Here is a 13,760-nt window from a genome sequence, read left to right as displayed (position 1 = left end):
AAAATGTTGCCAGCTGGAAGACAAGTGAAACTACAAGTAGGCCAGCACCATGAACAGAAGACAACTGTATTCAGCGCAGAAGATCTTAGGGGCTGTACAGAAGCAAAGGGGACTCTGCATATTTATGACTGTAACTGTGTGTGTATGGGTCTGCTTCTACAGCTGAATTTTGGCAGAAGAGACAGTGAGGGTTGTGGGGAAAAATGTAAGCCCAAGAATCGGATGTGGATTGCAATGTAACATAACTCAAATGGAGATTTCTATACCAATGTATGGGCCTAAAAAAAAAGTTTTACGAAGCATTCTTGTATTCCTAAGGATTGTAAATATGTACGCCCTGAGGGTCTAGTGGTGGAAGCTATAAACCTAATTGAAATTGCAGACTTGTATTTTTTAATATGGCTGGTTTCACAAAAGGGTGAAAATGGCTGCTTAAAGATAAAAGTAATGAAATACTTCATTTTATTCAAGGAATACGCCCAAGGCCATATAATAAGTCTGTGTTAGAAGCATGAGCGGAATTCAGATTTCCTGATAAAAACATTTTAAAATAGAGAGTGAGTTTTTTTACTGCTCTGTTCTGCAAACCACTTCATGAGTCTTTGTGCATTCATGATTTCCATTCCCAATCTCCACAATGCCCAGTCCTGAGCTCTTCCAGAGCTTCCATTAATCTCAATGAGGCTTGTACAGGAGGACCTCAATTTCTTCCACTCCCAAATACAACTTAGAGAATTATATTTTCCAGCACCGGCAGAGAAACAGATAATGTTCAGAAACATTAAAAAAGATGAAGTAATGAGAGATGAATATGGTTATATATGCATACCTGAGTTCACACAACAATATTTGTACACTGTAAATCTAAGAGATTTACATATCAGGCTGTATAAAAATATGATAGATAGATAGATAAACTAAAATATATTTGGGGCTTACTTTCAACCCAAACAACTAATTCTTTTCTCTTCTCAATTAACAATTTGATGTTTAACATTTTTCAGTGAAGGTTCACACGATAAAGTTATTTTTATTAACTGGGCTTCTACGACCAACAGCTGGCAAAGCAAGTAGGACTTGAACAGATGAGGATGTTCTTGGCATGGTGGAAAATTCTTTACCACTTGAATGTCTGTCTGTCATGCAGCTGTTGAAGTCACAGATGTTCTGCCAGGAAAACAGAAAACACCCACAGGAAGCCTAATGCATGTTCTAGCACGGAACCAGAGGACTTCAGACTTGGAGCACAAATCTATGCATGTACTTGGAAGTACATAAGAACAGCCCTGCTGGATCAGGCACAAGGCCCATCTAGTCCAGCATCCTGTTTCACACGGTGACGCACCAAGATGTCTTTGGGGAGTCCACAGGCAAGAGGTAAGGATTTGTATTTTTGGGCTGAAGACAGAGGTCCTCTGTCTTCAATGGAACTTACTTCCAGAGCCGCCCTTTAGTAGGGTGACTACCCCGTGCTATCTGGAGCCCCGCATCTGACCCTTCCCCTGAGGGGGCTGCTTCCCCATCTCTTCCCCATCATGCAGCTCTGCCTTATATTCTAGGCAGGCTGCAATAGGGTGAAAGTGGAGAGCAGCAGCAGCTGGTGGGGGAGCCCTCCCTTGCCTGCCGTGGTAGATTTGTACCTTAATGTCTCAGCGCAGCCTACCTAGAAGGTAAGATAGTGCTGCATAAATGGGACATGACCAGCATGCAGCAGGCGAGGAAGGAGGGGCTGGCCCAGCTACAAGATGGGTATAATTGGCAGGGGCACTGGTGTGTGTGAGGCTGAGGGAGGAGTGGCTGGCCCAGCCAGCATCCTTACTCACATTCTCAGCTCAGCTTGCAGCCGGTTGACTAGATGGAGGATTTGCTTTCTCTCTTGCAAGATTCCCACCTGACTGCCTGCTAGGTAGAGCCTGATGAAGGGGCACAGGAAAGGAGGCGGGATGACTCTGCCCCTCAACATGAGGGGCATGACTGGGGCCCTGCACATGCTTACATTTGTCCTGCCTCCCCCCCCCCACCCCGGGACAGCCCTGCTTACTACCTAGGAAGGGTGTTTAGGACTGCAGCCTCAGTGTCCTGTTTTAACATCCTCTAGGCTTCTCCAAGTAATATCAACTTACTCGCACGCTACAATAATTATTTATTTCTAGAGCCATGTGAAAAATACCACACACAGATGGGCTAATTAAAAACATGTGGGAGAACGGCTGGAAGTTGGAATTTAACTCAATATTCCTCTAATCACCTATGGAGTCCTGAAGTAAATGTGTAAGCTTGCTGTTTCGATATGGAACATGAGAGCGCTGCTCCGATATGGCTCCAAGTACGTCTGCCAGAGCAGACAAGCTGCGATTAATGAAGGAGGTTTCTCTCAGGACTGCTCCAGTCACTCCAGACATACCTAGCACAGTAGAAGAAAACACATCAGTAAGAATAAGTAGACCTTCTGCATCACTTTCAGACACCTGAACATGCAACAAAACCGTTGTCTGGGGAAGAAGATAGTATGGTCCGTTGAAGGGCAACATTTTTTTCTGTTTAATGGACAAGAGCTGAACATGATTTGTGAACAATTATGATTTAAAAGTCAGCGTCAAAATTATTTTCTGACATGAAAGTGAAAGAAGCAGCTCCCCTCTTCATTATTTATTAATTAAATGTTTATACCACCTCACCCATGATGGCTCTAGGTGGTTCACATAAATAAAAAAACAAAACAACCCATTAAAAAAAATTAAAATAATTAAAAATCACTTAAAAATCACTCAAGGCCAGGCTAAAAAGATGTGTTTTAGGGTTCTTTTATAGGCTGGTAAAGACTATAAGCTTTGGATATCTATAGGGAGCGCATTCCACAGCCCAGGAGCGATGAATTCCATATAAACTGAATGGAGAAGAAATATTAGCATCATGTTCAGGTCTGACACATTCAGTCAGTATAACAGCAGGAGTACACAGTAATGCAGTGCTGCTCAACTTAGGTCCCACAGCTGTTTTTGGACTACAACTCCCATAATCCCCAGCCACTGTAGCCAACAGCCAGGGATTACGGAAGTTGTAGGCCAACATCTGCAGGAAGGCTGAAGTTGAGCAGGCCTGCAGTAATGAAACATAAGATGAGTGCTAAACACAAAGCTTACTTGTGACTTTTAAAGCATTACCAGTCATGATGGGCTTAGTTTCTGTAGTTAATGGAAGCCACAGGCAGGAGTTGAGGGCATGCCCTCTCTCCTGCTGTTACTCCCCTGCAACTGATATCCTGAGTAAATTGTGGATCGATCATGTGTGGCATGCCCCCTAGCCTCCCAACTATGGTCTTAATTTGTGGGAGCCCCGGTCTGGCTGCCATCAACTCATATGTGAGAGGTGGCATTCCCCGTAAGAATTTCTCTGAAAACTAACATTTACCCTGATAAGGCAAAAATACCTGTCTCTTGAGGACAGATTCAAATGAAATATTCAAGATTAAAAAACCGATGTAGTAAAACGTGACTATACTCAATCAAAAAGTAATGTGAGGATTGGGATGAAGTTTACCATATACCTCTACTGCTAGAAAATGAGTTAGGGTCTCAGTGCAAGCAAATACAATTTTATATTCTCTTTAGTTAAGTCTTTATGACATTTAACCATAATCAAGAGCAGAATTTAGGCTGCGATCCTAAACCCACTTTACTTGGGGAGGCTGAGCCCCACTGAATATAGATGGATTTATTTCTGAGTAAACATTTTTAGGATCTTTGTGGTAGCCTATTCATTATATAAATATTGGCTCAGACAAATTGCTGCTAATCACTGCAGTTCATTAATTGTATTGAATGGTACCACCTGGAGAGCTGACCTTTCAAAAGAACAGACCAGCAAATGTTTGTCCTCTGTGAACAATGAAAACATGCAGTATTGCTCAACTGCACATTGGCTTAAAATATTTCTAGCATCCACAACAAATAAAATATATGTATATTAAAAGGGATCAGGGGGTGGGGTGGGGTGGGATGCTAGCAGTGACCAGGAAAAGAACTCTTGGCAGCAGCCTAAAGGGCTCTTTCATAACATACGTTCAGTTTTCAAAACATTATTCCTGGAATGTTACATTTGACTAAGTGGCTTTTCTTGGTAAGGAAGCTTGTCTTTTAGGAAATAAATAATCAAAAGGACCGTTTGAAGAGGAAGAAAGCACTTGGAGATGGGGGGAGCCAAAGCAAACAGGAAATTACTTACATGATGCATCAACATCCCTCCTGGTATTGTTTTTCACAAGGGGGCTGAAGAAACCATGCTGAATTATGCTGATTTGGACAAGTATTTAATGTATTTGTGCATTTTAAACTATATTAAGTTACAAACAATCCTAGGAGGCTTAGGACTGTAAAAGTGATACCTATTTAGCAGTAGCCTGAACAAACAATATGTCTACCCATGGCTGGGCTTCAAGATAGGAGAGGAATTGGGAAGCTTGCTTGGTACTCAACCAAATGAAGTGGAGTGCCTTGTTTCTCCCACAGGGTGTCCCTTGCCAAGATGAGTTCAGGTCAGGAAGCTATGCCTTCTAGATCTAAGCCAGTTTCCAAAGTTCTGCCACACTTGAACATCACCAAGCAACAGAACCCAGGTTACGGCCATGCAGACAGGAGCACACGTTTCTCAGTTGCCAAGGGGCAGTAGGGAGGAGGCTTGGCTTTAATACTGTCACAGAGTGGATCCCTTTAGTTCCTCCTATATAAACAAATGTTTGCCATATATCCCTACTGGAAAAAGTAAAAGTAATGCCCTGAAGGACACTGCTGCAGCAAGAGCAAGATCTGCCCTCCATTCCTGATAAAGAGGAGGCTGATCTCCACTGATGAGAACCACCACCCATAGGGGTGGTGCAGTGAGTCTTTGTGAACAGAGATAATGTGAACCTCCCAAGAAACTCTTGCAATATGCCAGGCCTCCCTTGTCCCATGCCCTGCCCCACTTTATGTTTGGGCATTTTGCTACCAGACAACATTAAGACAATTTTGTTCCAAAACAAGCCAAGAAGCAAAATGGTACTTTATTTATTATATTTTCCTCCCTCCCTTCTTCCCAGGAGCTCAGGATACTATGTAGGATTCTTCCTACTCATATTTTGTCCTCACAAAAACCCTGTGAGGCAGGTTAAACTGGGAGAGAGTGACTTGGCCCACAGCCACCCAGTAAGCCTCATGGCTGAGCAGGGATTTCAACCTGAAGAGACAGGAGTCCTATTCAGACATTATGTTGCATGAGTGTACAGAAGTCTGTACTCTCACACGTGTGAATGCCTGCACTTGCATACATTTTGAAAGTGAACCTGGGTATAGGCTCACTAAATGCATGGTACAGATAGGAAGTATACTGCTCTACCTATATTCAGCATAAAGTGTGAATAACTGTACCTGTGCACACTTGTACAAGTGTACAGCATAATGTCTGAATAGGGCTTGGGTCTCTTCAGTCTTAGTTCCATAATCTAAGCACCACATCATGCTGGTTCATTAGTCAAAAATGGCTAATGAACATTAAGACTCCATAAAATGTTAAATCCTCAATTCATACAGTTGTCAATACAGATTGCTGGTTCTTGGACCCCTACCCTTACTACCCTTTAAAAACTAGGGCGGGGGGGGACTGGATTGTGACACTTTGAGGGATGCAAGGAAAGATGGAGGAAGAAGGGTAGTTTAGAGCAAACTGTTCTGATAAGGTATGTATCCAAACTCAACAGGATTTAAAAAAAAATGAAAGTGAGACCAGAAAGAGATAACCAAACTGAAACCTGAAGGAACCAATAAATAAAAACAAATATTTGCTAACCAATCAATAAATCATTTTTGGAAGGGCGGTATATAAATCAAATCAAATCAAATCAAAATAAAATAAATAAATAAATAAAACTTAAGAGGGCCTCTTAAAACTCTGAGGTTTTTCTCTGGAGAATAAGAAGTTCATGAGTCTTATGAGAGCGTGCAGGCCTTGCATTAACTATTTAAATCCATATGTTTCTGATCTGGTCCTTGGGGCTGAACACATTGTGCACACCTTTTGTATAAACTGTGTTAAACAAACTAAATGCAAACTGGTCTCAAGGTAGGAGACATATGAAACTGTTTTTTTTCCTAAAGGGCAACTTACCAGCACATTCACTGCCAGCCAAATCCACTAGCTGAAGTTTTGTTCTTATTTGCTTGACCTTCTCGGTAGATTCACAGAAAAACTGTGCTGGTGAAGAAGCTCTGGAAGGAAATGACGGCTTGCCATCTTTCACTGACTGGCAAGAAGTGAAGACATTTTCCTTACCTAGCTTTTGATTAGAATAGTCATCTGTCCAGTGAGGAGCTGGATGATAGAAAGAGAATGATATATGAAGAAAGTATTTTCAATCTCTCAAAAAATGAGACCACATGGCAGAGCTGGGTTAGTTCATTCCGTTTGGGGGGCTTAGACCAAAAATGTTTCCAAATGACCCTTTCATGTAGTGACTATACAGTTGATTTGCCTGGCTGTTCACAGATCTGCTATCAGAGAGAAATACCCAGGGTGCTGCTTTGCTTGGGGCAGGCGAGGTGAGTTCATGACATCACAACATTAACCAACACACACTCCAGCAGATCTTCCACATTCCTACTCAACCCTGTTTAAAAAAATGAGTTTGCACTGGAGTTGAAGAGGTGTGTGTTTACACAGAAAAGTTAATTGCTTCTATTGCTCACAAAACCCACAGTGGGCCGGTTCCGATGAACAAATGGTCTGTAGCAGCCCATACATGTAATAAAGTCAGGGCTGCGGCAAGAATATGCCCACCCTGATTCAATCTTGGCACAGCCTTTAAATCATGTGTGAGGGGTGAGAATTTGAATCGCCTCTCTACACATGCTACAAAACCATGATTAAACAGGGAGATTCGGATGATTACCTCTTACATGACTAAAGGATGTGCTCAGGTCGCGTTGGCATGTCCTTGAGTGGTGTCAGGACAGGCACGTCCCAACTTTACCACTTGTAGGGATTGCTGTAGGCAGCTGTTAACCTGAACTGATCCAGTGATTTTCTTTTGGCACTATGTCTGTCTTCATCCAGATAAGCACTGCCTGATGTTGGTTATAAGCTACCTCACCTTCTAAATTTCAGCAGGAGTCAACAAGATGGAAGTCAAAGGGCAGGGTTGGTAGTCACATGCTGGTCAGAATAGGGCCCAGCTCCCCTCCATAGCCCTATTCAAACTTTCTGTTCTACCTGCATTCAGATGACTGTATTGTATATAAATATGTTTGAGTAACTGTACCTGCATTCATTTGAAAATTGAATCTGGGTACAGACCCCTGAAATGCAGGATATTTAAAATATTTATACCCTGCCCCTCCAGTACACTACTGCTCGGGACGGCTCACAACATTTATAAAATAGTTACAATCTAAAATCAGACTATAAAATTAACCAAATTATGCTAAACAAGTTAAAAATCCAAGCTAAAACCACATTCAGAATGATAGATTTTACAATTACAAATTAAAAGTTATTTTAAAAAACCTAAAAATTAAGATAAAGATTAAGATAGGATGTGTCCAGCTATACCTGCGTTCAACATAACATGTGAATAATTGTAACTATGTACAGTTCTGTAATTGTGTACACAGTTGTACATGTACAATTCTGTATACAGTCACACATGTTGGTCAACATAATATGTAAATAGGGCTCATGTGTTGCCTGAATGTGTGGACAGGAGCATGAGAAGATGGCTGATGTCCCCTCATTCCAGGATAGAGCTTCTCAGTCATGACCCTGGCTAAACTACCTGAACCCCAAGTTCTAGTTTTTAAAGTGTAAAGGATTTTTATTTCAAGCTTTTAACAATCTTTTATTCAGACTGTCTGTAACTTGGATAATTTTGCTAGGTTTTGCTCATTCTTAGTTTTGTGCTTTATTATAACAACGTATTTTTATAATGGTTCTGGTTTTGTAACACAGTCTGACAGAAGAACGCTATTTAGATCATTGGCTAGAGTAGGCTGAGAATACATTTATTGGGTCCAACTTGCATAATTTAAACTTAGGAAGACAACATGAGTCAGGAAAGACCCCTGCTTTAAGCCAGGTAGGGGTGTTCTCTTATCAGTTCCAGAATTACGGATAACTAGTGGTTTTCAGATTTATCTCCAGCCTGGTTTTTTTAAATAAATGGGGAAACATGGCAGTGACTTTCAACCTGGAACTCCATATCAGCACTGGATGAGAGCAGCTAATTAACTTTCTAGTTTAAAGGTCAGGTGTGTTGAAGTAAAAACAAAAACCTTCACTAGCGGCTGTAGTTTCCATGACGACCTTAGAGATATATTATAAACCAGTCACTTACCAAAATCATCTTCTGAGACAGCCTTTGTAGTTATAGTCAAGGTTACCACAAGATGAGAACGAGATGAATGAGCATGTACAAGTGTTGGGTGCTTGACTCTTAACTGTAGGCCCTTATTAACTAGTTCCAAGAACTCCATAGCATCTTCAACTGGCCTTGAAAGAAAACAGAAAAAACCAAAACAAAAATGCAGCAATTCAAACATAGGCACAAATCTGCTATTCCCCCCCCCCCCCCGCCCACAGCATTTCTACAACCACATTCTTGACACAGCTTCCATGTTTTTTCTAGAGTTTTTATTTAAGTAGATGAGTCTGGAGGTAATATGGGTGTACAGCCTGTGAGGTGGTCCAGTGATAGCATATCTTAGCTATCAAGTGATGGAAACCACTTTTATTTCCCTGTGGTTTGATGTAAAAATGCACCAATCTAGCATTTTCCTCCTTCAAATAATCACTTTTCTTACTTTAGGTTTAGCTGCAGGACTGTAGCCAAGGATGAAGAACTTCTGGATTGGGTTTTGGTAACTATGGATTGGGTTTTGATCATTTAAAGTGCCCACCTTAAATACTGTCACAGTCCAGGTCACTTGCCTACTTCTGGAGAATTGGAATTTAGATTAAGACAGAGCATCTATCTTTTGCAATTTGCACAAATTAAATTCCAAAGAAGCCTATCCTTCAGTGAGAGTAATTTAAATTAATCAATGTGGGGAGGAAATCTGGATTTGAAAAACTCAAAAGAAAGCACATGCTATATGAATAATATTTTACACTTAAAATGAAGATATGCTTTAAAATGCAACCTTGAGACTTCTGTTTGTGCTGGAACCTGGCACAGAGAGAGATCAGAGGCAAGAGACTTGCTAAACATAAATAAAGAATATTTGAGTTCATGGTTTGCTTCCCCACCCGCTTTGAATTATGCACAGTGCCTTCAGTTGAAATGCAAAGTTCGCCAGAAATGATGATACAACCCAATCAGATGAAGACTCTCACCCAATTTGAGATGTTGAGTGATCTATTTATTTATTTAAAATATTTATACCCTGCTCTTCCAGTACATTACTACTTGGGGCAGCTCATAACATTAATAAAAATATACAATGTAAAATAAGACTAATAAAGTTAACTAAATTTAAGTTAAACAAGTTAAAAATCAGGCTAAAACCATATTTAAATTTACATTTTTAAGACAAGTTTCAAATTAAAAGTTATTTTAAAAGCTAAAAACTGAGAACTATAAAAACTAAAGAACCTAGCAGATATAAACAGAGATGAAACATTTAAAAACCTCTTTAAAAATATGTATTTTCAATTGCTTTTTAAAAACACTGAGGGAGGGAGCATGTTGAAACTCTTCAGGGAGGGCGTTCCAAAGTCGAGGGGCCACAACTGAAAAGCCCCCCCCCGCTCTATGTATGGTCAACAGTGGGCTATATTCTGTGCGGTCTTCCATCGAGGTAAGGGATCCGCTGGGGTGGCTGTTCAACTTCAAAAGTTGAAGGCAGGGCTCTTACCTCAACAGAAGACCATGCAGAATATAGCCCAGCATTATGGAAGTTTAGAATGGGGGACATTAGTGCTCGCTCGCCATGAGATCTGCTAAGTCAAGTTCTAACCAGCTTTCTTGACCACCCTGAGAGAGGAGATTGGAAAGCTATGTTATACTGCTCAAATAGGTGGGCGGAAGCACTTTAAAGGTTTTTCTATACTTAACATGTGTATAAGCAGAATCATCAAGGTTGAAACACTATTCAAAATCCCAGATGATTACTTTAGAGCAGGGTGGATAAAAATCAACGATTTTTTTAAAAAAATCAAAAAAATCGGATTTTTTTTATTTAAATTGGATTTTTTAAAAATAAAATGCTTTTTGAGGAAAATATATTACCATCCAAAGGTTATTCCATCATGAAATAAAGATTAGTTTTTTAATTATGTAGAATAAGGCTGTATATGTTTAATTTTTTTGGTAAATAAATTCCATTAATCCATTCACAATGTCATGCTCTTCCAGAGGTTTTTGTAAGATTATTGGGCAGTTTCTCTGCCTACAAGATATTATCACAGATGCTTGGTTTACTTTTGCAGTTCTCAAAACTGAATTTGACTCAGCAGAGATCACATGCCTCTTCTTCACAGCAAAAATGTTATGACATGAACAGAGTTGAGAAAAAGACCTTAATCCTATTGTTCTACAAACCTATGAATACAGAATCAACCCCTTCAGTGCTAAGTTTCAAGAAGTTCAGTGAAATAGAATAGAAACAATATTTTTCTGATTGTTTGGAGTGGAATAGATCTGCACAAGAAGAAAGTGAAACTAAGTGTGAGGAGGGAGGGGCAAGCAGACAAGCAGTACAAAATGAAAGTGAAACTTTCTGAGCACAATACTGCATAGCCACAGACAGACAAGTCTTTGGATCTTTTTGTGTGTATGACCTGAGGTTTATCACATTCTTTCCTTGGAGGAAAAAACCTATAATGGCAGCAGGCCGTAAAAGAGACCCAGTTTGGCAATATTTTAATGAAGTTCCTTTACCTATCGGTAAGGCAGGCATGCGTGCAAAATGCAAACACTGCAACAAAGAAATGCAAGGCCTGGTGGCCCGAATGAGGCAACATCATGAGAAGTGCTGTGATGAAGATGACCAAAGAAACACATTTGAACAGGCAGGATCTTCAGGTTGGTAAACATTTTTATTGAATCATATAATATTTCTAAAGACTGCCTTGAACTGTCATGTTTGAGCAAAATTATATTTCTTATTATTACTGCATGTTACTGTCATTTGGTACAGTTATGAAGAAAAGCAAATATTCCTTTTGGGGCAGTGCTGTGTACAATAAGTAGAAATTGTATAAACAATAAAATAACAGCATTGACTTTTTTGTTTAGGGGAATTCATGGATTCTGGAAACTATCCACCTTCAAGATCACCATCCTCCTGTTCTACAGTTTCAGAGTTATCCATCCAGGATAGTGCTTCATTAGCATCATCATCAGACACCCACAGCCACATATCACTATCACCTAAAAGAAAGAAAAAATCCTTCCCTCCTGGAACCACCATAGATAAGTTTGTGATAAAAACTAGCAGATTAGAAAAAGAGTTAATTGATGAAAAAATTGCCCAGTTGGTTTATGCAACGAACTCTTCTTTCCGTCTGACTGAGAACCCACATTTCATTAATATGGTTCAGTCACTGAGACCAGGATACAGTACACCCAGCAGAGCAGATGTTGCAGGGAAACTGCTGGATAAAGTGTATGACAGAGAAATGGAGCAATGTGAAACAGCTCTGGAGGGTAGAATTGTTAACCTAAGTATTGATGGGTGGAGTAATGTCCACAATGATCCTATTGTATGTGCTTGTATAACAACAGAAGAAGGGAAAGTCTTCCTTGCACAAACAATTGATACGTCAGGAAATGCACACACAGCAGAATACTTACAAGAAGTGGCAGTAAAAGCTATGATAACATGTGAACAAAAATTCAAATGTCTAGTACGCAGTTTGGTCACAGACAATGCTGCAAATGTATCCAAGATGAGAAGAAATTTATTTAGAAGAGCAGGAAGGGAATACAAAGCTAATAACATATGGTTGCAGTGCTCATTTGCTGCACCTCTTAGCCAAAGACTTAAGTGTTCCAGAAATAAAGACTAATGTTGTTGAAATTGCTAAATACTTCCGTAACAATCACTTTGCTGCAGCAGCTCTGAAAAGGATGGGTGGAACCAAGCTAACGCTCCCACAAGATGCTAGATGGAACTCTGTGGTGGACTGTTTTGAGCAGTATATCAAGAACTGGCCTATTCTGATGACAGTTTGTGAACAAAATCGAGATAAAATAGATGGCACTGTCACGGCCAAAATCCTCAACATTGGGCTTAAGAGAAATGTTGAACATATGCTGAGCATCCTGAAACCCATCTCTGAATCTTTAAACAAAATACAGAAAAATAGCTGTTTTATTGCTGATGCTGTTGAAATTTGGAAGGAACTGAGTGAACACTTAAAAACAGAACTACACATGGACAGAATTAAATTACAAGCATTAAAAAAACGAATGGGACAAGTACTGTCTCCAGCTCATTTTTTGGCAAATATTGTCAATATCCAGTACCAGGGTCAAAACTTAAGTGCTGAGGAAGAGGAGTTAGCTATGACATGGGTATCCAGCAATCATCCATCTGTAATGCCAACTATAATAAACTTCAAAGCTAAGGGGGAACCATTCAAGAAATATATGTTTGCTGAAGATATTTTAAAGAAAGTCACACCAGTGAACTGGTGGAAGTCACTTAAGCACTTGGATTTAGAGACTGTTCAAGTAATGATTTCACTTTTAACAGCAGCAGCTTCTTCTGCAGGCATTGAAAGAATATTCTCTTCCTTTGGACTCATTCATTCTAAATTGAGAAATCGTTTGGGACCCGATAAAGCAGGAAAGCTTGTTTTTCTTTTCCAGATTATGAACAAAGAAGAAGATGAAGATGACGAGTGAGCTACAGAGGACAGTATTTAAGTTTTTCATGTGTAGGCTGGGCTGACAGTCTAAGTTTCTTAAAATATATATATTTTGTTTAGCCAAATTAGTTAACAAACATGGATGTTTGTTTAAGCAAATAACATATGGTGTAATGTTATTGTTTCAGTTGAATAAATCTATTTAAATTGTTATTATTAAGGTAATGATTATTTTTCTCCTTCCTAAGTACAACAGAAAAGTTGTCCAAATATGAATGATTAACCTATTAAACTGGGGATAAAAAAACTAATATGAAAAGTTGTTATTCTAAAAATCTTCATCTACTTGCATATTAAAGTTATACCAGCAAGAATTAGTCTTTATGTAGAAAACTATGATTTAAATCAAGCCTTACTGACTAGTGATTTAAATCGTGAATTAAATCAGTTTGATTTAAATCAAATCCACCCTGCTTTAGAGGCTGGAGAGTAAGGGTAGCTTTGCACTAGGATTTCTTTTGCATTGTTAAATCTTTTCTTTATAATTATTAGTATTTTGTATTTATGAGCATTTCCCCCACTATATTTACTACATGCAAGACATAAAAATACATTCTTGATGATAAACATTTTTGAACATGGGGTTTTTCTTTCCTGAGGGAATTTTAACCAAACAATATAGAAGCATGCCATAAAATATAGAAGCATGCCATAAAAGCAAAGGCTGTACTGGAAGAAAACACACAATTCCTGTTCCTGCCAGTTTTCCACCACATAGCACAAACCCCAGCTTGCAGCTTATTGCTCCCTCCATTAAAGTTTCAGAAGACCAACATCTTCAAATGTTACGCGGAAGTGGCTTGGGCGTGGCAGTGGACTGCAAAGCAGAATGCCACAGTTTGGTGTCTGTCTTATTGCTG

At 39.5% G+C, this 13,760-nt stretch overlaps 1 protein-coding gene across 4 annotated transcripts in view; it reads right to left on the bottom strand.

Annotated features, from left to right (window-relative positions):
* The window catches only part of KIF25 (kinesin family member 25), a 71,854-nt gene that overhangs the window by 7,581 nt on the left and 50,513 nt on the right, over positions 1 to 13,760 (bottom strand). For all 4 annotated transcript variants that reach the window (XM_053296835.1, XM_053296842.1, XM_053296827.1 and 1 more), the window contains 3 exons: positions 8,363 to 8,517; positions 6,142 to 6,345; positions 2,249 to 2,404 (listed from right to left, as the gene is read on the bottom strand). In XM_053296835.1, the coding sequence (XP_053152810.1) occupies positions 2,249 to 2,404; positions 6,142 to 6,345; positions 8,363 to 8,517 (515 nt within the window). The remainder of the gene's footprint in view (positions 1 to 2,248; positions 2,405 to 6,141; positions 6,346 to 8,362; positions 8,518 to 13,760) is intronic.

This window comes from Hemicordylus capensis, chromosome 1 (genome assembly GCF_027244095.1).
Source record: "Hemicordylus capensis ecotype Gifberg chromosome 1, rHemCap1.1.pri, whole genome shotgun sequence".
NCBI classification, from domain to species: domain Eukaryota; kingdom Metazoa; phylum Chordata; class Lepidosauria; order Squamata; family Cordylidae; genus Hemicordylus; species Hemicordylus capensis.
The sequence above is the reverse complement of the archived record's forward strand: the minus strand, read 5'-3'. Positions and strand labels throughout refer to the sequence as shown.